The 23,268-nt window shown below is 55.3% G+C and overlaps 1 protein-coding gene across 6 annotated transcripts; it reads left to right on the plus strand.

Annotated features, from left to right (window-relative positions):
- Positions 1-3,156: 3,156 nt before the first annotated feature.
- LCMT2 (leucine carboxyl methyltransferase 2) lies at positions 3,157-21,436 on the plus strand. Of its 6 annotated transcripts, none has more exons than XR_011558915.1 (14): positions 3,157-3,332; positions 3,440-3,521; positions 3,607-3,793; positions 3,865-4,021; positions 4,722-4,911; positions 4,999-5,106; positions 5,452-5,542; positions 9,635-9,880; positions 9,980-10,210; positions 10,537-10,637; positions 13,054-13,241; positions 15,030-15,261; positions 15,360-15,609; positions 16,972-17,060. XR_011558915.1 is itself a non-coding variant. In XM_070749327.1 (13 exons), the coding sequence occupies exons 1-13, from the start codon at positions 3,256-3,258 to the stop codon at positions 19,368-19,370; spliced, it is 1,950 nt and encodes a 649-aa protein (XP_070605428.1). In that variant the 5' UTR covers positions 3,157-3,255; the 3' UTR covers positions 19,371-21,436. The 6 variants fall into 6 exon arrangements, 2 of the variants coding, with proteins under 2 accessions (XP_070605428.1, XP_070605429.1); XR_011558914.1 differs by having other exon boundaries at positions 15,030-15,127; positions 15,212-15,609; XR_011558912.1 differs by having other exon boundaries at positions 15,030-15,609.
- Positions 21,437-23,268: the final 1,832 nt, after the last annotated feature.

Here is a 23,268-nt window from a genome sequence, read left to right on the forward strand (position 1 = left end):
CCAATTGTACATCTCCATCCCATGTCCAGTCAGTGAAGCAGTGGAAGTGATGTGCCTGTGCCTGGAGGCTGGTAGGGTCTGGATGGATGTCAACAGGCTCAAACTCAACCCTGGCAAGAAGGAGTGACTGTGGGTTTTGCCTCACAATTGACCCCCTCGGAAAGGGTCCGCAACTTGGGCATCCTCCTTGATCCACAGCTAACATTAGAACATCACCTTTTGTGGCAAGGAAGGTGTTAGCCCATGTTCGCCTGATGTTACAGCCCTATTTGAACTGCTCACAGTCACTCATGTCCTCATCACCTCGAGGTTCGTCTACTGGAACGCTCTCTACATGAGGCTACCTCTGAAGAGTGTTCAGAAACTTCAAATCGTGCAGAATGCGTCCGCCAGAGCAATCATGGGCCTTCCTAAATACACCCATGTCTCATCAACACTCCGTGGCTTGTACTGGATGCCTATTAGTTTCCGGACGCAATGCAAAGTGTTGGTAATAACCTATAAAGCCCTTCATGGCATCGGGATCGTCTTCTGCTGCACGAATCCCAGCGGCTGATTTGGTCCCACAGAGTTGGCCTTCTCCGGGTCCTGTTGACTAAACAGTGCCGTCTGGCGGGACCTAGGGGAAGATCCTTTTCTGTGGCAGCCCCGGCCTTCTGGAATCAACTTCCCCCGGAGATTCGAACTGCCCGAACCCTCCTCACTTTCCGCAAGATGTTGAACACTCATTTATGTCGCCAGGCATGAGGGGACTAATTCCCCCCCTTTCTGACGTTGCATTTGTGTGCGGTGTGATTTTGTAGCTTTGATTGTTTTTAGTAATAATGGGTTTTAACTTGTTATTTTTAATATTAGATTTTTATGATATTGTACTGTCGTTATTGTTCTGAGCTGCCCCAAGTCTTCAGAGAGGGGCAGCATACTAATCTAATAAATTAATGAATTAATGAATTAATTAATAAATTATATTATTATTATTATTAATTATTATATCCCATTAAAAACCATTTTTCTTTTCCTCCTGCTATCCCTGCTTGAGCCACGCGAGGGCGGTGTTTTTCTTTCTCTCCTGTACGGTTGAGAAAAAAAGTTGGAGAGATGACCAAAGAGGGACAGAGGGGAAGTCGGGTTTTTTCCCCTTCAAAAGGCACTGAGGGACAGACGGACGGTATGGACAGCAACTCGTCCGTGCTGAGGCAATTTTCGGTGCACTACTGGCACAGAAGTCGGAGCGGTGGGGGGGGGGGAGAAACGGACGGTTGCCCTTTCTTTTGTTTTCTCCTAAACAATGAAATGATTCTGTTAACGAACTACAGTATTTATACGTTTTTTCTCTATACTGTACTGTACTTTGGGAAATCGTTCTTTTTCCTGTGCCGGAACCCCGCACAGCTGCATTGCTACCCTTTGGCGGCATTTTAGATACAGATACACCCAGTAAAGGGCAGCAACATTTTTTAATACCACTGTGGGTGTGGCTTATTTATGGGTGTGGCTTGCTGGCCACGTGACTTAGTGGGAGTGCCTTCACAATCATCTGACGGGGTGGCTTAAAGGTCATGTGACTGGCTTAAAGGTGGCGGTCAAGGGTTTGGGATACAATTTCCCTGTTTACTATGACTCAAGGTTAAAAATATACTATTGAATTCTATGTATGTATGCCATAGGTGTACATTACACACAGCCATACAAAAATAGACATCTGCTATATCCCCTCCGGGTCTCCGGAGAAGGGCGGCATACAAATCCAATAAATAAATAAAGTATGTACGCACACACACACAAACCCCAATATCTTTGCTTTTTGCAGGTTTTAATATCCTGGGCTTTTCAGTTTGAAACAAAAGGCAAAAACCCACAATCTCAGCTTTAATTACACTCTTTATGTGAAAAAGCAATATTTACAAGCAGAATTCCCTTTTTAAAAGTTCGTGGAATAGATTTCACCACTGTGAACCTATTAGATAGGCCTCCGGGAAAGACAAGGAGTCACAGGGCATACAGCCTCTAGCAGAGCAAAAATCAGGTGTTTTCAGGGAGGAATTTCAGGAACCCCAAATCCATGACATTATTATTATTTATTACATTTGTATGCCGCCCTTCTCCGAAAACTCGGCTCGGCTCACAAGATGCAAAAAACAACACAACAACAAATCTAATTAATTAAAAATCCCATATACTGTATATTAAAATCAGTCAGCCAATTCATTCACAATCACACATTACATCTCGTAAACAGGGGAGGGGGGCTTGATCTAATTGTAACATAAATGAGTCTTCAGACTCTTGCGAAAGGCGAGGAGGGTGGGGGCAGTGTGAATCTCCGGGGGAGTTGGTTCCAGAGGGCCGGGGCAGCCACAGAGAAGGCTCTTCCCCTGGGCCCTGCCAGATGACATTGTCTGGCCCACTCTGTGAGACCCCACTTGGAGTGAGTCCTGTGTCCAGTTCTGGTCACCGCACCTCAAGGAGGATAGAATGGAACTGGAAAAGGGGCAAAAAAGGGGCAACTAGTATGATGAAGAGAATGGAGCCCCTCCCTTAGGAAATCAGGTTGCAACGGTCTCTTCAGCCTCGAAAGGCGGCGTTTAATCTTTGTTGTGAGCCGTCCAGAGTCCTCCGGGAGTTGGGCAGCATACAAGCGTGTTCATTAATTAATTAATTAAGTAACTAACATGCGGGCAACCACATTACAGGCGATGAAAAAAATGAGCGGCGAAGGGGGGGAGGGGAGGGTGTCATGTGACTGGTAACTAGGTAACGAGGGAGCGAGGGGGAGAAAGACACATCCGGGTATCTTTTGTCTCCACTACAGACTTCGGGTTCTCTTTCGACCAGGCAGCACTGAGGAAATGCGGGGCTGGCCCGGCTTTTGTCTCTTTCTTTCGGCCCGGCCATTCGGCCCTTCCGACCGACCACGCGGGCTCAACCGAAACAAGCAGCTCCGAAAGTCACCGCGGCTGTGAGCAGAGGGATAAGAGTTGACAGGAAAAAGGAGCGGACTCTGTTGGAAAGAGAGGCGAGAAAGGCCGGAAGTCCGCCACGGCGAGAAAGTCGTTCTGACAGGAAGTGGAGAGAGGACCGGAAGTGGGGCTGGGAAGGGGCGGCAGGCGACCTCCGTCCGGCAGCTGAGCACATGGGAGGGCGGCGGGCGCGGGAGGGCGGCGGGGGGGGCGCGGGGGGGCCTTCCCCTCCCCTCCCCGAGGGTGAGCGGCACCGGGGACAGCAGCGCCGCCAGTAAGAGATCTGCCGCTGCCCATGGCTACACCTCGGACCGCTTCGTGCCGCAGCTACTGCCGAGGGGGGGGTCCGCGCCGCGCCCCCGCCATCCACCGGTGAGGACCGCCCGCCCCGCTCGGCGCTCCCGGAGGAACGGAGGGGGCGTGTGGGGCGCCGCTCATGCTCTTCTCTCTCCCCTCCTGCCCTCCTCCCCGCCACGCAGGGGCTACTACATCCGGTCCCGGGCGGTGGAGCTGAGCCTGCGGGCCTTCCTGATGGGCACTCGGGACCTCCTCCGCAGGCAGGCAAGTTCGCCCCCCTCCCTCTGCAGCACCACCTGACCCCCCCTCCCTCCGCATCACCATCTGACCCCCCCCTTCCCTCCCACAGGTGGTGTCTCTGGGCGCTGGCTGGGACTCGCTCTACTTCTGCCTGAAGGATGCAGGGCTGCTGGTGGGAAGCGGTGGGTGGTTCTTCGAGGTGGACCTCCCAGAAGTGGCTTCCCGCAAAGCGGCCCAAATCTCCGGCTCGGTGGAGCTGCGCGCCTTGGCAGGAGGCGGCGTCCGCGAAGATCTCGGTAGGTATGCGGATGAGTGGAGGAAGGGAGCCGCCTGGCCGGGCACCGAGCGCGCTTTGCCTCCTCTGCAGGAAGTGTCCGGTATTCTGGGGATGATTACCAGCTCCTGGGCGTGGATCTCTCCCAATTGGCCCTGCTGGAGGGGGCCCTATGCAGTGCCGGCCTGGACCCCACGACGCCCACCCTGATCCTTGCGGAGGTGGTCCTGCCCTACATGGAGGTCGAGAGGTTCGTGCCTTGATCATTGCGGCCATCAGGTAACACCCGCCCCACCGAGGCGCCTGCCCTTCACTTGAAAAAGCAGGTTTTGCGTTATATCTCAGCAGATTGTGGCTTTCCAAGGTTAGGGTGCAAGAGTCATTCTTGTGTTGTGTTTTGCGTCTTACACTTAAGGTGCTTTGTAAGCAGCTTTTGTGGTATGTTCGCTGATTCAGTGGATACAACTACCATATCTTGTAGTTGTCATTTGGAGCTACAAAAGTAGAAGCAAGCCAGGTTTTCATACCCAAGAGCCCTATCACAATATGTTGGACTTGAAGCCCAGATATTCGTTTCCACTCTCACAAAGAGGCAGTTGGAAATCTGCTGCTAGCATCAATTACTGCTGAAAATTGCAGACAGATTGCAAGGTCAAAACCAGATAGAGCGCAGCTGCCCTGGCCACAGTTTCCTGCTCGGGAAACAGTTTTGGATGGATCCTTCTTCTTTCCCTTTAATCTCCTTGGGGGATACTCAGCAGCAGCTATTTCCAAGCTTTGCCAGGTGAGGCGTCTGGTCGAGGTCTCAGATCCATCTCCAGCTTTGAACTGGGCAAACCGTGAATGGCCCTGAAGCTCCGGACAGCTTAGACTTCCTTGTGGGCCAGCAGGCTCCCTGGCCTGGGCTCTTGCCCCTCCGCGTGCTTCCCCTTCTTTCTGGCTCCTTCCAGGTCGGATGCTCTGATTCAGTGGGCAGCTGGGCACTTCCTGAGGGCCTGGTTCATTCTGTACGAGCAGATTCATCCCGGCGACCCTTTTGGCCGTATCATGCAGAATCACTTCAGCCGCCTGCAGTCTCCGCTCCGCTCTCTGACCGCCTACCCAGATTGCCAGGCTCAACGGATGCGGTTTCTCCAGAGGGTGGGTGTGACACGCCCGGGGCTGGTGGGGGGAGGCCGGAGGGAGGGCTGTTCCTCGGTCTTAACGCCACGGCCTTCTCCTCTTTAGGGCTGGACACAGTGCCACATCATGGACATGAACGAATTCTACAGGAGCTTTGTGCCTGGAGAAGAGCAGGAGAGGATGCAAGCTCTGGAGCCCTTTGACGAATTTGAGGTCGGTTTGCCCCGGTGTGCGTAGAGAGGGAAGAGGGAGGCGAGGGGGCCGACAGCTGGCCACAAGGCCCAGCGATTCTTTCTCCGTGGCTGGCTCCATGGAAATAGGGTGGGAGGGCAGCGGGATATATATATTTTCATCTGGTGCAAACAAAATACGATATCGTAAACTAGAATATAAAATAATTCCTACTTGTAGTACTAAAGCAATTGCATTAGTGTGTGCAGCAATATGACATTTAGGTTACCCTAGAAGCGCAGCAGGTGTTCCTAGTTTGCTGCCAGTCCTCAGCGTGCCCCAAACTGTAGAGGGGTTTGTTGTGACCGAGAGCCTCTCTTGTTCCAGGAATGGCACCTGAAGTGCTCCCATTATTTCATCCTGGCCGCGTCCAAGGGGGAGGCCCCCTCTGCACCTCCTCTTCTGTCCAGGACGGAAGGTAAAAGCATGACCTCTCCTCTGCCCTGGGCGCCAGTGATGCCTTGGTGGGATGTTTCCATCCTGTCTCATCTCCCTGACCGGTGCAGTTGCACAAGGTCTAAATAGCACCACAGTGGCATCAGCTCTTCTAGCTCCTAGAGCGGTTCTGTTCAGAGAAGTAATTAGCTTTGAAGGGTTTTTTGTTTTGTCCTCTTGTCCAGATCTTCTCTTGAAAATCCCTTCCCTGAAAAAGGAATTAAAATGATACCCCCAAAATGTTTCCTTCTCAGTAACAATCTCTGCCACTGATTAATTCCTAGGTAATTGATCGGAATACCAGGGGTGTAGTTCTGAGCAGAGTTTACAAAAGTTCTCTTCCAGGGCAGTTTCTTTGTTAAATTTATTTGCACCCACTCGCTGTCATCTGGGCAGCTGACAATATGGTAGAAGTACATTAGAACATTAATACACTGCTCAAAAAAATAAAGGGAACCCTTAAACAACACAATATAACTCCAAGTAAATCAAACTTCTCTGAAATCAAACTGTCCACTTAGGAAGCAACACTGATTGACATTTCACCTGCTGTTGTGCACATTCAATTTTGTACAGAACAAAGTATTCAATGAGAATACTTCATTCATTCAGATGTAGGATGGGTTCTTTGAGTGTTCCCTTTATTTTTTTGGAGCAGTATACATTAAAACATCAATAATTAACAGTTTGAAAGCTAAGTTTCCCAACAGTGCTGTTGACTGTGAGATGAAGGGAATCCCAAGGGGGCCTCCCTTGCCCAGTCCAGGCCATCCCAAAGGGATGGCTCTCCAATCACCCCTTGAAAAGGCTTCCCCTTCTCTTGCCTCTGGCACAGATTCTCCCCATCCCGGCCACTTAATAATAATTAATAATAATAATTTATTAGATTTGTATGCCACCCCTCTCTAAGGACTTGGGGTGGCTCGCAACAGCAAAAACAATGCAATAAATACAAATCTAATATTAAGAAAAGGTGGCGCAGCAGGTAGAGTGCAGGACTGCAGGCCACTAAAGCTGACTGTAGATCTGTAGGTCAGCAGTTAAAATCTCATCACCGGCTCAAGGTAGACTCAGCCTTCCATCCTTCCGAGGTGGAATTAAATAAATAAATAAATAAAATAAAATAAGAAAAACAAGTTAAAATCCATTATTACTAAAAACAATCAGTGCTACACAATCGTACCACACTCAAATGCTACAAGTCTCCAAGGAGGTCAATAATCCCCCCCCCCCCCCAGGGTGATGGAATTGTCCTTGGGAGGCAAAACCCACAGCCACTCCGTCGTGTCAGGGTTGAGTTTGAGCCTGTTGACACCCATCCAGACCCCAACAGCCTCCAGGCACCGGCACATCACTTCCACTGCTTCACTGACTGGACATGGGATGGAGATGTACAACTGGGTGTCATCAGTGTACTGATGATACCTCACCCCATGCCCCTGGATGATCTCACCCAGCGGTTTCATGTAGATATTAAATAGTAGGTGGAAAAGGACTGACCGTTGAGGCACCCCACAAGGGAGAAATCTCAAGGCCGACCTCTGACCCCACACTAACACCAACTGCGATCAGCCAGAGAGGTAGGAGGAGAACCACTGAAGAACAATGCCTCCCACTCCCAACCCCTCCAGCTTTCGTGGAAGGATACCATGGTCGATGGTATCGAAAGCCTCTGAGAGGTCAAAAAGCACCAGGACAGAGGATAAACCCCAGAGGAACCACTGAGTGACGGCAGATTGAAGTCCCCCAGGATAATGAGTCCGGGGAACTCCACCGCCAGCCCAGCTACCTCCTTGAGCAGTGCAGGCAGGGTTGTTGTCACGCAGCTGGGAGGCAGGTACGTGAGCAACAGGCCCACCTGAACCCCTAGGTCTAGCTTCACAAAAAGGAACTGGCAACCCGCAATCTCAGGAGCAGCAAGTCTGCGTAGGCTATAATAGCCACTCCTCCCCCCCTTCTCTGGGGTCATGGCTGATGCCATACCTGAAACCTGGCTGGGCATATTTCAGGGAGAGGAACTCCTCCCTCTGGGCCCAGCCAGGTTTCAGTCACACATACCAGGTCCGCCTCCTCCTCTAGGATCAAATCCTGGATGAGGAGAGAACACAAGAACATAAGAAGAGCCCTGCTGAATCAGGCCAAAGCCCATCGAGTCCAGCATTCTGTGTCCCACAGTGGCCCCCCCAATTGTCCATGGGGATCTTGAGCAGAAAGAGAAGGCAAGACCCTCCCTTTCCCTGGACCCCCAACAAATGGTACTCAAGGGAACCCTGCCTGCCTCAACCAACATAGAGGCAGCACATAGAGGTCCGTTTCAATAACCACTTATGATACATTTTGCATCCATGAATCTGTCTCATCCTGCCTTGAAGCTATCAAAGCTGACGACCTCTTCTGGAAGGGAATTCCATCAACCAAGGACCCTCTGAGTGAAGAAATCTTTCCCTTGATTTGTCCTCACTTTCTTACCTATGAGCTTTAGGGGGAGGGGCTCGTCCTAGTATTGTGTGCTAGAGAAAAGAAATTTTCTCCATCCACCTTTTCTACCCCATGCAGGATTGTACACACTTCGGTCAAGTCACCCCTTCAGCGCCATTTTTCAAGGCGTTGCAACCTGGTTTCATAAGGGAGGGGCTCCGTTCCCTTGAATCATTCTCGTGGCCCCTTTTTTGCACCTTTTCCAGTTCCAAAGGAGAACTTTATTTACAGCCGACCTGGCATTGAGCAGCAGCAGCCTGAGCCCAGGGCCCGGATTACACTTGTCGCCAGAGCTCATGGGGCCGGAACAGGGGATCTCTTTCAAGCAGCGACCCCTCATTCCCCAAGAGCGGCCTACTCAATGGCTCCCGCCATATCTGCCTCTCCCCAGCAGCACCGGAATTTTTTGTCCCTCCACCACCCCGGAGATGGGCTCCCCCACCCCTCCCGTCTCTATGCCACTCTGACCTTCCCATCCGTGACATCACACTCATTCGTATCGTATGTACCCTCCGTCCAGCCCCAGTCATCCACCCCCCTCTTCTGGAAGGCCAGTCCCGTGCCCCCCCCGGCCTTCCCTCCTTTCGGCTGAGAGTTCTCCCTGAACGGCTCAGCCCCACTGCCTTGGCCGCAGCCCCCCCTCCCTCGCAGGCTGAAGGGAATCCTTGGGGAGTGGGGGAGGCGGAGGACTGGGGTAATAATAATTAATAATAATTTATCAGATTTGTATGCCGCCCCTCTCCACAGACTCGGGCCGGCAGTTTTGTTCACCAGGTGTTGGGCGCATAAGCAGCCGCCCTCTTTCTGCAGGATTGTTTGGTTTGGTATTGTGTTTTATATTTTGCTTTCTGTACCTTTTAAGAACTTTGGGGTCGATGTAACGTTTTATTTATTTCTTTTTATCAAAAACTGCCCAGAATCTGGTTTGTAAATACAACACTAATCCAGCAAAGTGGGGGGGACTTTTCCTGCCTCTCTCCAGACACCAGCCTGGCTTTAGTAGCACAGGAGGCAGAAGAAGGGGGGGCATGGAGTGGGTCTCAAGGGCCCCGTCTTCACTGGGGAGGGAGGGAGGGGCGGTGTGCCTCCAAACGATGGAGAGAGAGGCTCTCCCTCCCCCAGAGACACCAGCCTGGCTTTAGTAGCACAGGAGGCAGAAGAAGGGCGCCTCTGCACCCGGTCTTGACTTGCCCGCAGCCTTGGCTTCCAGGAAGGGGGGGGGGGGGGCTGAACCGGCGTGTGTGTCACCAGGGCATGGGGTGGGTCTCAAGGGCCCCGTGTTCACTTGGAGGGAGGGAGGGGCGGTGTGCCTCCAAACGATGGAGAGAGAGGGCTCTCCCTCCCCCAGAGACACCTGGCTGGCCACAGACCCCCCCAGCCCAGGTGAGCCCGGCCCGCCTTCCTTGTCTGGGTTAAATTCAAGGACAGTCCGTGGCCACTGGAAAGACGCGTCAGCCGGGGCTGCGCAGGGACCTTCTCCTACCGAGGCAGAGCGCACGCACACCCATCTGGACGGGGGGGGGGGGGGGGGAGGCTGCCTGCTGCAGGGGGGTGTCCCTACTGGAATGACGTGGCTCTTCCTTTCTCTGCCTTGCAGCCCCCCCGGCTCAACCCGCCCCTTGCTTTGCCGGGACCGTGGCGGCCGCATCCCTCGGTGGGGCTGGCCTGAAGCGCTACGGCCATTGCTCGGTGCTCCTCGCTCCAGGCGTAATCCTGACCACTGGTGGATTTGGGGACCAAGGCGGGCGCCATTGCCGCCTGACTGAGCTGCATGTTCTGGCCAAGGGCCCGGATGGTTGGAGAAGGGACAAGGTCAGACTGGCCGAGCTGGAAATGGCTTGGGGTAAGTGGTGGGGGTGGGGTGGGGGTGGGAGGGAACCACTTGGTGCAGAGAAGCACTCCCCCCCCCCGGCTACGAGCGCTCCCTCCTCTCCTCCCACAGACGGGCGACTTTTCCACACGGTGAACGTCCTGCGCTCTGGCCGGGCTCTTGTGCTCGGAGGCCGCAAGTCCCCAGCAAGCCCTGCCCTGCCCCCGCTTCTCCTAAAGGGGCCGGCGGGGGCCGATCCTTTGAGACCCGGCAGCCCCGTCCTTGAGCTCGCTCCGCTGCCGCCTGTCGAGGGCCTCTCGGTGCCCCGCTGGAGACACAGCGCGACAGAAGTCACGCACGAAGGTAGGAAGGGAGCGCTCGCCCCTCCCGGGTGGCCCCAGCAAAGGCCGCTCTCCTGAGGCTTCTTGGGGACCACTCCCCGGCTGGCCCTCGCCCCCCGTTTACCCCCCTGCTCGGGCCCTCAGGTCCTTGGCCAGCCGTTCAAGATCGAGTCGTGTGCCCCACCTGTGCAGACGCTCCAGATTCTCCTCAGAACAAAGGGGTCCTGGGGCTCACGGGGGTCCCCGGCCTTTGGCCTCATGGAAGGGTCTCTTCCCCCTAACGGGCCTGAGGTGAAGGAGGGGGGGAGAGAGAGGAGGGGGCCTTCTGACCTTCTGCTCTGTTTGTAGGGCAGGCTCACCTCTTCGTCTACGGCGGCTGCAGTGCTGGGCAGCTGGTCCTGGCCGACTGGCATTTTCTTCGCTTGGAGGAGGGGCTCCACCATCAGCAGGTGCGGATGGATTGGGGCCTCCTGGGGTCCGTCCGGGAGCCTGTCCTGCAGGAGCCCTTTCGGACGTTCCTTCGTGCCTGGGTGTCGAGGCCTGGGCGGGATGGGTGTGCTGTCCCTGGGTTTGGAGGCTGGCCCCAGTGCCACCCCTTGCACCAGCGGGGGGGGGGGGGGGTCGTCTATAGTGCTCTTCCAAAGAGCTTGGGACCCCGGGGGGCTCTTTCCCCAATTATCTTTTCTCCCTCGGCACGAATAGCAGCTAGCGAGCTTAAACTCTGCCCAAATAAAACACCTTGTGGGCCTTCCCAGGACAGTGATGGCGAACCTAAGGCATGGTCTGCCTGCCACAGGTGACACGCACAGCCATATCGGCTGGCACATGGGCCATTGCCTTAGCTGACCTCCAACGTGGCTGTGTGTGCCAGCCAGCTTATTTTTGGCTCGTACAAATGCTCCGTGAGGGCGTTTTTGGCTTCCAGAGAGCCACCCGAGGGATGGGGGAGGCGTGTTTGCCTTCCCCTGGCTCTGGGGAAGCCTTTGGAGCCTGGGGAGGGCGAAACAGAAGCCTACGGGGCCCACCAGAAGTTGGGAAAGAGGTCATTTCCAGCCTCCAGAGGGTCCCCGGGGAAGGGGGGGGGAGAAGCTGTTTTCGCCCTCCCCAGACATCGATTTATGGGTGTGGGCACTCACACATGCATGATAGCCTCTTTCGGCACCCGAGGAAAAAAAGGGTTCATCTTCACTGTCCTGGGACATAGGAACCTAGCGTTGCAAGGACTTGGGTTGACCCCTTGAGTGACCTCTTCTGTGGGAGCTGTATGGACTGCCAGTTTGCTTCCAGGTGCAATAAAAGGCTTTGGTAACTGCCTTTAAAGCCCTTGGTGGTTTGGGGCTGGGTTATTATTTATTTATTCATTTTTTTTTTTTATGCCGCCCTTCTCCTTAGACTCAGGGCGGCTTACAACATGTTGGCAATGGCACTTTTTAAAATAGAGCCAGCAATATTGCCCCCACAATCCGGGTCCTCATTTGACCCACCTCGGAAGGATGGAAGGCTGAGTCAGCCTTGAGCCGGTGGTGAGATTTGGACGGCTGACCGGCAGTCAGCTTCAGTGGCCTGCAGTACTGCACTCTACCCACTGCGCCACCCCACTTTATCTGAGAGACCGTCTCTTGCCAGTCATATCCACTTGACCCACCAGAGCGGGAAGGTGGTAATGTTGCAGGTTCTGTCCTCTAAGGAGGTCCATTTGGTGAGACCCCTGAAGAAGTGCCTTCTCAGTGGTGGCTCCCTCCCTTTGGAATATTACCTCTGCAGAGATTAGACTGGCCCCCGCTCTGAAGGCCCCGAAGACTGAGTTCTGCCAACACGCCCCGGGAACCCAAAGCGGGATGGAGCTCATCGAGGGGCCCAGTTGATTGGGTGTCATCAGCAAGGGGCGGGTGGGTGTTTGCTTTTTAAATTCTCTCCTGCTGGGTTTCTACTCTTTGTAAACCATGAGGGAGAAAGTGCACGGAACGCTTGACCCCCACCTCTCTCGCTTGAGGGCTAGGTTTTATTCAGGAGCGGAGATTGTGGCCCGATTGTGTCAAGCCATCCATCACCCGTTCTCCCATTTGGTGGTCAGTGGTCAAATGCTTTGGCCAGCTGATCCGGCCCTGTCCGAAAGTCTCTAAGGTTTGCCTACCAGGCACTGCAGGCTGCTGGCGACCGTCTGGTTCCTCCCAAAAGGCTTGTGACCCTGCTGGGTTGCTCTGTGGCCTCTCCCGAGATGGAAGTCCCTTCTCCAGCCTTCTGGTTGTCTGAATCATTGCCCCAGGGCTGTCCTGGGTCCCTGGGAGAAGGAGGCCAGTGGCTGATCTTCACCCTTTCACTCCAGATTGGTGGCTCTGGCGGCCTCTCCCGAGTTAGCTGAGCCGTCCGAGCTCTTTGGAAGGGGGTGTGGGGTGTGTGTGTGTTGGTAAGGCCTTTGTGACATGTTTCACTCTGTGCTGCTTGGTCAGAAGAGGAAGCAGTGGCAACAATGCTGTTGTCCCCCCTTCTGTGCACGAAGCCTTTTCCCAGTTCGGGACACTTATTAGCCAAATCCGGATTTCACCACAAGGGAGGTGAGTGTGTGCCCTGTGTGAAAGCCGGCCCACTGTGGTGTGCAACTAAGAAATGTGCGTGCTGGGGGGGGGGGGATATTTTTCATTACATTGCTTACTCGGGGGGGGGGGGCATGTGTCACGCATCTGTGCAAAAGGCAGTGGACACTGAGCTCTGTGTGTGTGTGTGCGTGTGCGCAGGGAGAAGCCGTGGTTTTGCCAGCTCCCTCTCTGGCAGGGGCTCCATCCAGGGAAGCAGCAGGGGTCCCCTTCGCTCACTAATGGGCAGCTAACGGTACAGCAGGGCCTCTCCTCTGCTCCCCCTCCTCAGATTCCAGTGGAGGGTCCCGTTCCAGCCGGCCGCCACTCCCACAGCGCCTGCAGCTGGGCAGGGGGCGTGCTCATTGCGGGGGGGCTGGCAGCTTCGGAGGAGCCGCTGGGCAGCCTCCTGTTCCTGAAGCCGGCCGGGAGAGGTTTCCAGTGGGACACCCTCGAGACCTGCCCCCCGCTCACACCCAGGTGAGTGTCAGCCCCGCCTCCAGCAGCAGAGCCCACCTGTGGCGGTTGCTGGTCTTTTTAGCTTCTCTGCCAACCACCAGCCGCTGCGCTGAGCCCTCTCGGGGAGTTTGCCTGCCACGGCTGCCCGGAGTCGCTTTTTTAGCCCAGGGCTTCCAGAGGGGGGGGGGGGGGGGCTTCCTGCACATCCTGTCAAGCAGCCACCGTGGCTTTGTGGGGAGGATCCCAACGTCCCTCTGGAGTTAACTTGAAAATAAGCCTTCACCCTGTTCAGCAGGAAAGCAGACAATACCCGCGGAGACGCTGCCCCTCCCCTGGCGCCTTCTGGGGTGGTGGGGTGGGGATCCCTGGAGACCTCTAAGGCCTCTCCCAGCCTTGGGAGTCTGCGGGTGAGCAGAGCCTTGTCGGCGTTTCCCCCGAGAAGACCGCCAGGCAAGATGCCCGGGGGGGGGGGGGGCAAACGGGAGCCTTTGTGCTTCCGAAGGTGGAGACTCTCGGCTGAAAAACAAAAATAGGCTCCCGGAGGAAACAAACCATCATGGCTTGTTTCTAACGGCGGAAAGCAAACTGAAGGACAAGAGGACAAGTACGAGAAGGGGGAAGAGGGGGAGGCATAATAATTAAGGCGGAACGACAGCACACAACCCGAGTCTGCAAAGGTGAAGTCAGGAGAGCTCAGAATGAACTGAGGCTTTTAAACTAACCTCAAAACTAATTTTAAAAACTAATTTTAAAAAGCTTTCAATGTGCAATGTGTCAACCAGGTGGACTGGTCCATTAAGGAGGGAAGGTGGGGGGGGACATCAGGGAGGAAGCGGAATGGCTTCCAGTCTGCCAAAAACCGTCATGCATCTTGACGAACCCTGTCCAGTGATACGGAATTGGGGGGTGGGGGTCCCTGGTGCATTCTGGGCCTGTGACTCTCCTGCAGAGGCCCCATTGCCCTGACCAGCTCACACCAAGAGTGCTGCTGCTGAGGAACTTGCCGTCCGCTTCTGCTTTGGGGTCTTGCCTGTCCAGGGGTGGGGGTGGGGGGCAGCCACAGGGATTCTTTGGGCAGGAGGCCGTTTCTCGATTTGGGGTGTTGCTTCCTGGAATGCTGGTCTGGAGCTGACCCTGAGTATTGGTTTCCTGCCGGAGCCTGTTTCTCTTTAGCTACCTGGCTGTCACCTACAAATCCAGAGGTGTAGAATAAGTGGGACCTGGCTCAGCAGCAGCTGCCGTGGGAATTCTCTGGAGGTCCCAGTGGGTGCTCGCCTGTGGGTCCTGCCCCAAAGACCAAGGCTACCCAGGCTGCACTAACAGAAGGACAGAGCCAACACCACGGGAAATGCTAGCACCACTTTATAAGGCCTCGGTAAGGCCGCCGTTGGTCACCCCAGCGTGAAAAGGGTGTTGAACGCCTGGAAAGACTGCGGAAAAGAGCAACCAAGATACGCCGGGGGGGGGGGGGGGGCAGAGGCCAAAACCATTCGAGGAAGGACTGCTGGAACGGGGAACACCCCCGGACTGAGATAGCAGGGTCCCAATATCTCGGGTTGCCACAAAGAGGGGGGGAGGGCGCCAACCTGAAATCAGGACAAGACGCCGTGGCTGGAAACTCAGGAAGGAGAGAGGCCCAGCCGAGGGATAAAAGGAAACTCCCAGGCCAAACAGTGGAACAGCTGACCTTCAGGAGTGGTGAGTGCCCCATCATGGGAGGAGAGACTGGACAGCCGTTCGTCTGAAGGTCCCCTGCTTGAGCAAGACCTCCAAGGTCCCTAACTAACAGCTCTGTTATTCCCTTGAGAGGCAGAAGAGGAATACAAGCCGGAACAGGCAAGGGAACCGTCAGAGATGAGTTCCTGGACCGTAAGGATTACGTCCCAGAGTCCTGGAGGAGCTGACAGGTGGGACCTCAGACCTGTCACAGATCCTGGAACCCCGGGACCAGCGGAGGGCTGTGAAAGGGTCGACGCACTTTTGTTCTTCAGAAAGGGGGTCCAGGAAACTACGGACATGACGAACCTGGAACAAGCAAGCGGTGGGTCCACTTACCTCGCCACCAGCTCGCTTCCTCCTGCGCCATGTGGCCGTGCGTCCATGCGCAGGGCTGAAAACCAAACCTCTCCACATGCCCAGAAGCAGAAGGCGGCGGCTGCACATGAGCAGAGGACAAGAACGAAATGGGGCCAACCCGCAGTGGGGGGAAATCCCCGCTTCTGCCTCTGTAGGACCGGTCCGAACCGGGAGCAGCCCTCCTCAGAGTGGACCTACAAACACCTGGAAAGAAGCAAAGCTGTTGCCCAGAAGTGGACGTGGGATTTGTCCGAAACACATCATGCCAGACAAGGGGTCCCGGGTCCCTCTCCACTCCGTTATTCTGACGTCTGTAAGTGTGAGGACCGCTCATAAGTCATTTTTTCAGGGCCACGTTAATTTCAGATGGTCACTAAGTGAATGGTCGTAACTCAAGGGTTACCTGTACAGTACAGAGCCAGAATAGGAAAGCCGGCACTGGGGCAAACATCAGTGGGTCTCCCACTACAACCCATCTTAATATCTGCACCTCTCGGGGGGGGGGGTGTAACGGTGTTTAAGAAGGTGAAACTTGTAGAAAAAACATACATGTCACCCCAGCCAGGAAAAATGAGAAAAAACCTCAGCCTTTCAGCACAAGGGGCTGCGTCTCAGGCCACCTCTGCGCCCTTGTTCCTTCCTGCTTGATTTGCCCCCCCCCCAGTTCGGGTTCAGGGAGAGCTGGGGGCCAGTTCTGCGCCCGGGAGGGGAGGAGAAAGCGGGTGAGAAAGAGCCGGGGGCCTGTCCACGTGGCTGGAGAGGGCTGGAGAAAGCCATTGAGTTTCCTCTCTTCTCTCAGCAGAATGACAGCAAGCAAAGAAATCTGATGCCCAAATTTGGACATGATCACAATTGTGCTCCCTATTTGGAAAAGGGTGTGGGGCAATTTTTTTTCTCCCGTTTAAACAAACGTTGCCTTAAAAACTGTATTTCCATCGGAATTGACCGTTTCATTCTTAGATGCTGGGCCTCCCTTCTTTCTCCTTCCACTTTGGACCTTGAACAGACTCTTATCGGACCTGCTTTTGTTCTGGCTGGAGGTCACATTTGCAAACAAACAGAACTTTTTAAAAAAAATTATAGCTTCTTCAGCTTTCATTCAAATTTGGATGCTGTCCCAGGTTTGGACAAGCTGGTCCTTATGCAAACACCCCTGAGCTCTCAGAAAATCCGAGGGCGATGAAGGGAGGGCCCCCCTCTTCAGCACCTTGGCAGAGGGGAACCCACCGTCCCCTAGCAAGAACCCCTGGGAACCGCATGGGAGTAGCTTTGCCCCTGTTTACTCACAGCCTGCGCCATCCTGGTCCAAAAGAATTTCTTTGGGGGAGGAAAAGGAGCCGGAATGTGTTCTGGGCAGAACTGCAGGGCTGCCTCCGGGCTCTTTCCGAGGGAGGAAGAGGAGGGCCTGGCATTGCTCTCTGGGCCAAGGAAGAGGGACAAGTGGCCTTGGACGGCCCCAGGACAGAGCTAGCCAGAGGTGTGAGGGAGCTGCACTGGCAGGAGGCGTCAGCTGCTGACCATGGTGACTCCAACCCTCGGGGTTTGGGGTGGGGCAGTGGGCACCCGTCGCTGCGTTCTCTCTCGCCAGGCATCCGTTGCTGTGGCCCACCGCCTGGAGAGGCTGGAGCCGGCCCTACACTGCAGGACTGACCCTCTCGTGTCCTCCGCCCCCCAGGTATTCCCACACTGCTCACGTGCACCGTGGGAAGCTGCTGCTCGTCGGTGGGGTCTGGCTCACCCCCCCTTCGGTGCCCGGCGTTGCTGTGATAGACCTGGTCACAGGGACTCTGGCTGAGTATCACATCGACACAGTGAGTTGAGACTTCGAGGCAGCTGGGTTCCCTTGGCCAGGGTCAGCGGGGGCCGGTCCTTTTCTCCTGAAATATTCCCCGTCCAGTGGTCTTCCAAGGTGGGTGGTGGGTTCAGGGGCCAGAGCATCAGCAAGTACCCTTGGGGTCAGTTCTTCCAGCTCCAGAGGTGTTCCCAGGCCAAGCCCACAACTGTCCACACTCCCTTTCCTCTTGGAGTTGGGGTGAGGGGTTGTCCTGAGGATCTTTGCTCCTTTTCCTTGGGGGTCTCGCTCCAGATGCCGTTCTGAGCTGATGTGTCACGTCTCCGGGCAGAGACCACTGAAAAGAATTGGGGGGCCAGGGGGAGGCACTGTGGTTTCTGCCTGGGATTTGCAGTGCATTGAGAAAGTTATTCACCAGAGTGTGGGTTCTGCTCCTCCTCTTCCTCCCCAGCACACGGGACCCAGTGCCCCCCTTCTCCGCCCTCCTCCTTGGCACGGACCCCTGCGCGCCTATATCCTCAGCTCCTCTGCCCTTTTCTATTCACCTCCACTCAGTGCCCCATAATGACGAAGTGAAAACAGAATTTTAGAAATGTCTGTACATTTATTAAAAAGAAAAGACTGAACTGTCACAAAAATATTCAGACCCTTTGTAGCAACATTTAGTTCAGGTGGCCAAACCAGAGCGTTGCTGAAGCCTTGGTTGGCGTTGGCCTGGCGTAGGTCGTGGCTCAGGGACAGCCCTGAATGTCCCCGAGTGGCCAAACCAGAGCGCGGACACGAACCTTATTGAACATCTCTGGAGGGACCTGGGAATGGCTGCCCACCAACCAATAGGCACCAATTCCAGCCTGACTGAGCTTGAGGAGGTTGGCCAGAGTGAAAGTGGCAGAAAGCCTCCCAGGTGGGCAACGTTTGTACTGAGGGGAGATGAGTGACCGACTGTAGAATCGGGCTGCAGCATAACAAAACGGGCAAGAGGGAAGCAGGCGGTCTGGATCCTTCCCGGACGCCCTGCGATTTACAAGGTGAGGAAGGGGCGAGAGGTGGACCACTCAGGTGCTCTCACCAGCAGGTCCAGAGTTTACCCTGCAATGTTGGGCCTGTGGCTTTGACTCCCAGAATCCTCTCAGTTGAGACCTGCAACTCCCTGCAACCTGAACCTCTTCTGGTCACAGTTGAAAAAACACTCTGGACTTCAACTCCTAGAATTCCCCAGCCAGTTCCAGCAGGTCCAGAGTTTACCCAGCGCTGCCAAGGGCAGAGGGGGCGGGCACTGAGGAAGGCCCCCAGGTATCCACGCCAAGAAGGAAGCGAGGCTGGAGAAGGGGGGCTCCAAATAGCACCTGGGGAATAAACCCCAGTCCAATTCTCTCCACCAGAGCTCGGTTTATTAACAGAACCATGTTGGCTGCGCCATTGTCGTTCCCATTCTGAATCCTTCCCAGAATCCCACCTGGGTTAAGGTTCATCTTGCATCCCCCACACCCACAAGTTCATCACGAGAGCCAGTCCGAGTGCAGGGGGCCATCCACGTTGAGGCAGAACAAACGTTGGCCTTGGCTTGGAGAAAGGAATCTTTGGTTGTGCCTGGTAACTTTCCCCTCCCGACCCCCCCACCCCCTTGTGTTGTGTCAGGCCGAACTCTCTAACTCCACCTGAAGACTTCGGCCTGACAGGGGCCCTGCGGGCTGGGCAGAAAGTGCTGCGCTGTGATTTGGATCTTCCTGGGATTTTTCTGACAGGCGGAGACGATCGTCCTGCTTCACATAACCCGGAGCCCCCTCGCCCACCACTTACCCCACTCACACAACCCGGAGTCCCCTCGCCCACCACTTACCCCACTCACATAACCCGGAGCCCCCTCGCCCACCACTTACCCCACTCACACAACCCGGAGCCCCCTCGCCCACCACTTACCCCACTCACATAACCCGGAGTCCCCTCGCCCACCACTTACCCCACTCACACAACCCGGAGCCCCCTCGCCCACCACTTACCCCACTCACATAACCCGGAGCCCCCTCGCCCACCACTTACCCCGTGATGCCCACCCTTACGGGGGAACGAGGGAGAGAGATGGTTTCCGGTTCCTGAAGCTGCCTCTCTTGTCTCTTTTGCGGCAGGCCTGTCTGGAGTGGCCCCTGATGCTTCACAACCACAGCAGCGTCATCGTGCCTGACACGGAGGAGGTGATTCTCACGGGTGGGGGTGGGAGCTGCTTCTCCTTTGGGACTCACCTGAACTGGTCGTCTGTCCGCCTGGACCTGAGCAGCGTCTGAGCAGGGCCGGGCTTTGAAACCTGGCAGGTCAAGAGGACAGGAGTCACGGTCCAAAGCAGCACTGGGTGATACAGCGGACTGGACTCCTTGCGTTCAAGGACATCTGCTGCTCCATGGAGAGGGCAGTCCATTGGTGGCCCAGGGGCAGGAGGTCACCCGCCCTCAATCGCTCAGCCCCGCCTCCTTTGCTGCCTCTTGGACCCTGGTCGCTACCAGCAAGGGGTCCCGGTAGCTTCCTGGGGGATTTTCTTTAGTTTCCTCCCTATACCTCCCTCCCCCCCCCCGCTTCACCGGTGCCACTTTCTAGGGATTCAGAGAGAGCAACACTGAGCCAAAGGGGTTTGTTCCCAGCAAAAAGCAAAGCCCGTTTGCCCCCCAGGGATGGACCTCTGTCGTGCAGGCCGCCTTGGGCTCTGGGCTGTAAACCCTGAAGAATTGCAGTTGCCTCCTGCTAAGTGGCCTGGCTGTTCGCCTAATAGCAGCAGAGCAAACGCAAGAGTTTGTTATACTGAGACAAAAATCCCGTCTTAGCAGGAGTCTGTGTTAAAAGAAAGGAAGCTGGAGACTGAAGGTCCAACCCACCAGCCCACAGCGCTTGAGCTGCTCCTGCTGCTGCTAGAGTTGGGGGAAGAAGCTCCTGGGCTCTGCTCCTGCTCTGCTCCGGTTCCTGTTTTGGCAGCAGACGCCCACCACCAGCCCAAAGGCGGCAGGGGCAGCGTCCATCCTGGGACAGAGCGGAGGGCCTCTCTCTCCTGTGGCCGCTAGGTGGGGGTGTTTCCCACCGGAGGGCGGAGGGGCTGGGTTAATTGGACCCCCTTCCTGGCCGCCAGGGAGCTGAGTTGGGAGCTCAGCCTGGGACTGCTGGTCAGCCACCAGGAGGCCCTGGCTGGGGTCTCGTAGCCCACCCGTCCCCATTCAGCCAATCTCTTTCCAGCCTGGAATGCTCTGCAAAGCATGGATTGCTGGCTCTCAGGTTGTGCAAGGAGGACTGTGTTGCGCCTCCGGGGCCTCCTTCCTTTGAAAAGGTGGCCCCCGTCTCCTTGGTGCAGGCTGCATCCTATTCCTGGGCAGGATGTTTGCCTGACAGCCCCTTCCTCCTCTCGCTTCTCCTCTGGCCCAAATGCCCCCCTGCTCTCTGCGCCCTCCCCTTTCCCCAGCCAGTTTGGATTCGAACTTGGCCCCGCAGCCTGTTTCAATCAGGACTAGAAGCTGAGTCTTTTCAGTCCCTGGAGCCCACTGTTGCGAAGGGGGTGCGTTTATCTTAGGATGAATCTATGTTTATCCCAGGCATGTTTAAATTCAGTTACTGTGGATTTACCTACCATGTCTGCTGGAAGTTTGTTCCAAGGATCTACTACTCTTTCAGTAATATAATATTTTCTCATGTTGCTTTTGATCTTTCCCCCAACTCACCTCAGATTGTGCCCCCTTGTTCTTGGGTTCACTTCCCTATTAAAAACACTTCCCTCCTGAACCTTATTTAACCCTTTGACACATTTAAATGTTTTGATCCTGTCCCCCCTTTTCATTCTTTGGGCCAGAGGAAGCCGGCTCGGCTGCCTTTCTCTTCCTCTCTGGAAGGGAGGTGGTGGGTGGCAGGAGACGAGGACCCACAGGGATGGCCTCCGGTCGGCAATCGCCTTCAAGGAATCTCCTGCCAAGGACTCCGTGGCCTCCTTCCCTCCACGTCGCCTTTAAAGCCCTAAGTGGCTCAGGGCCAGACTGTTTGCAGGACCGCCTCCTCCCTCTGTGTGGCCAGTCAGGGCCACAGAGTCGGCCTTCTCTGGGTCCCGTCTGCCAAACAATGTTGGTTGCCAGGACCTCGGGGAAGAGCCTTCTATGTGGTGGCTCCGACCCTTTGGAATCAACTGCCACCAGAGATCTGCACGATCTCCACCCTACCGTGGACATAGAATTAGGCTGATGTTGTTTTCTATGTTATTACTGATTTTTATTATTAGATTTTTAACTGTTTCTATTACTGTTGTTTTTATTCCTATTGTCAGCTGCTCAGAGTCCGTTTGGAGTGAGCGGCATATAAATACAATAAATAAATTACAAATAAATATATGTGCTTAACTATGTCAGGGCTGGGGCAGCGTGTTGTATGATTTCACCCAAACTGCTAAGATGGTGAAAAGATGGCAGTGTAGCGCCCCCCCCCAGCCCTCCCCCCAGTCCTGACCTTGTGGGATGCTGGGCAGGGGTGGAGTAAGAGGCGGGGGCTGATATTCCACACCACACGCCCAACCAGGCAAGGAGGGCTGTATAAGACACCTGCTTTTGAAGACCTGGAGGACCCCTTCCCCTCCAGGACCCCTGCGGTGGCTGCTGTCTGCGGTCTTGCCTCCCCCTGGGCACTCGCCCAGTGCACCTGCCCATAGACCCCGGGCGCTCCTGGCCTGGGAAGGCAGCCTGGAAGGGGCTGGGCCGTGCTGGCGGGCCATGGTAGCCGCAGCCTCTTGGAGGGAGAGGGTGGTGGGCCATTGCTGACCCCCGTGGCCAGCAATGGCCCTTTGGAGAAGGTGACTGAGTGGCAGCCCCAGAGGTTCTCAGAGGGGGCAGGATATCTCGGCCCATTTCAGTCAGGCGTGAGACTGGAGAAGGTTGTGGAGATGAAGTTGGTCACACCTGTGGGTGCCTTGGGCTGGTGCCTCCGTCCATCATCTCTCGCTGTTTCTGGTAGCCTTGAGCCCAGCTACGGGCCATGGAGTTGGGAGGTCGAGGTGGTCAGACCCTCGGTGGCCGGTCTCCGTCAGTGTGGGCAGGTGGTGGAGAGATTGTGCCCGTGGACCCTTTCTCCGAGGTCAGCGCTCTCTCCCCCCCCCTCCGTTTACTGGGTGGGGTCATGAGCTTGGGGCTTGTCTTGTAGGCAACCCGAGTCCTGCCTGGTCCAGCCAGTGAGCTGCAGAGGTGCCATTGCGACCCATTGCTACAGTGTCCCATTGGCCTTGCCGGAGGCATCAGTGCTCCCGGCTCTTGCCGTCTTGCCAAGGGGAGTCGTTGCTCTCAGGTGGGCGTGTGAGGACCCAGGGGTTGACACTTGGGGGCTGCAGAGGTTTTACCAGTGTTGGGTGAAGGTGAACTGCAAGATCTTCTCCCATCCATCCATCCATCTATGCCAGGATTGCTAATGGAGATATTGGTTCGGCTTGACATCTGTTTTGCGTAGAGTTGTCTATTTTAGGTTTTTCAGCATCTGCTTTCATTTGGAGTCCATGACGCAAACTAAAACTCTCTTCAGAGCTGCTGTGAATGTCACGAACTTCTCTGAAACTCCCACCCCCCTTTTCCTCTTTCCGAACACGCTGTGCTGCTGCAAAGGGGCAGGCGTTATGGGGTCTCAGCCCATCTTGGTTCAGTCACCATGAAGGTGGGCGACGGGGAGGCTTGCCATCCCCCCCAAAAGGGAGTTGGACAAAGGAGGAGGGAAGGGCTGGCCAAAACCTGCCCCTAGATTCCTGCATCTCTCAGGATTCCATCTTCTGCCTCCCCCACCTGCCCGGCCGATACTGTAGACGCTGCATTTATTTATCTCCTACCTGCATTGTTTTTATGAATGGTGGCAGATATCTCCCAACACACATGCCTGCCCCTATTTCTCTCCCCACCACTCCAACAACTGCAAACCTGTCAGGAGGGTCGGGCTGAGACAGTGACTGACCCAGCTGACCACCCATCTGGCTCTCCTGGCTAAAGTGGGACTAGAACTCACCGTCTCCCGGTTTCTAGCCTGCACCTCATCACTAGGCCACAGTTGTTCTCACAAGGAGGAAAGTGGTAATTTTAAAACACAAGTGTCTCCCTTCCATTCTATCCCTTTCTTCTCCAGTTCCTTCAGTTTGAATGCACTTCAGAAAAACAATTTGCAGAAAGTCTTACCAAGAAGTTAACCCCG

This window comes from Erythrolamprus reginae, chromosome 4, assembly GCF_031021105.1.
Source record: "Erythrolamprus reginae isolate rEryReg1 chromosome 4, rEryReg1.hap1, whole genome shotgun sequence".
Lineage (NCBI taxonomy): Eukaryota > Metazoa > Chordata > Lepidosauria > Squamata > Dipsadidae > Erythrolamprus > Erythrolamprus reginae.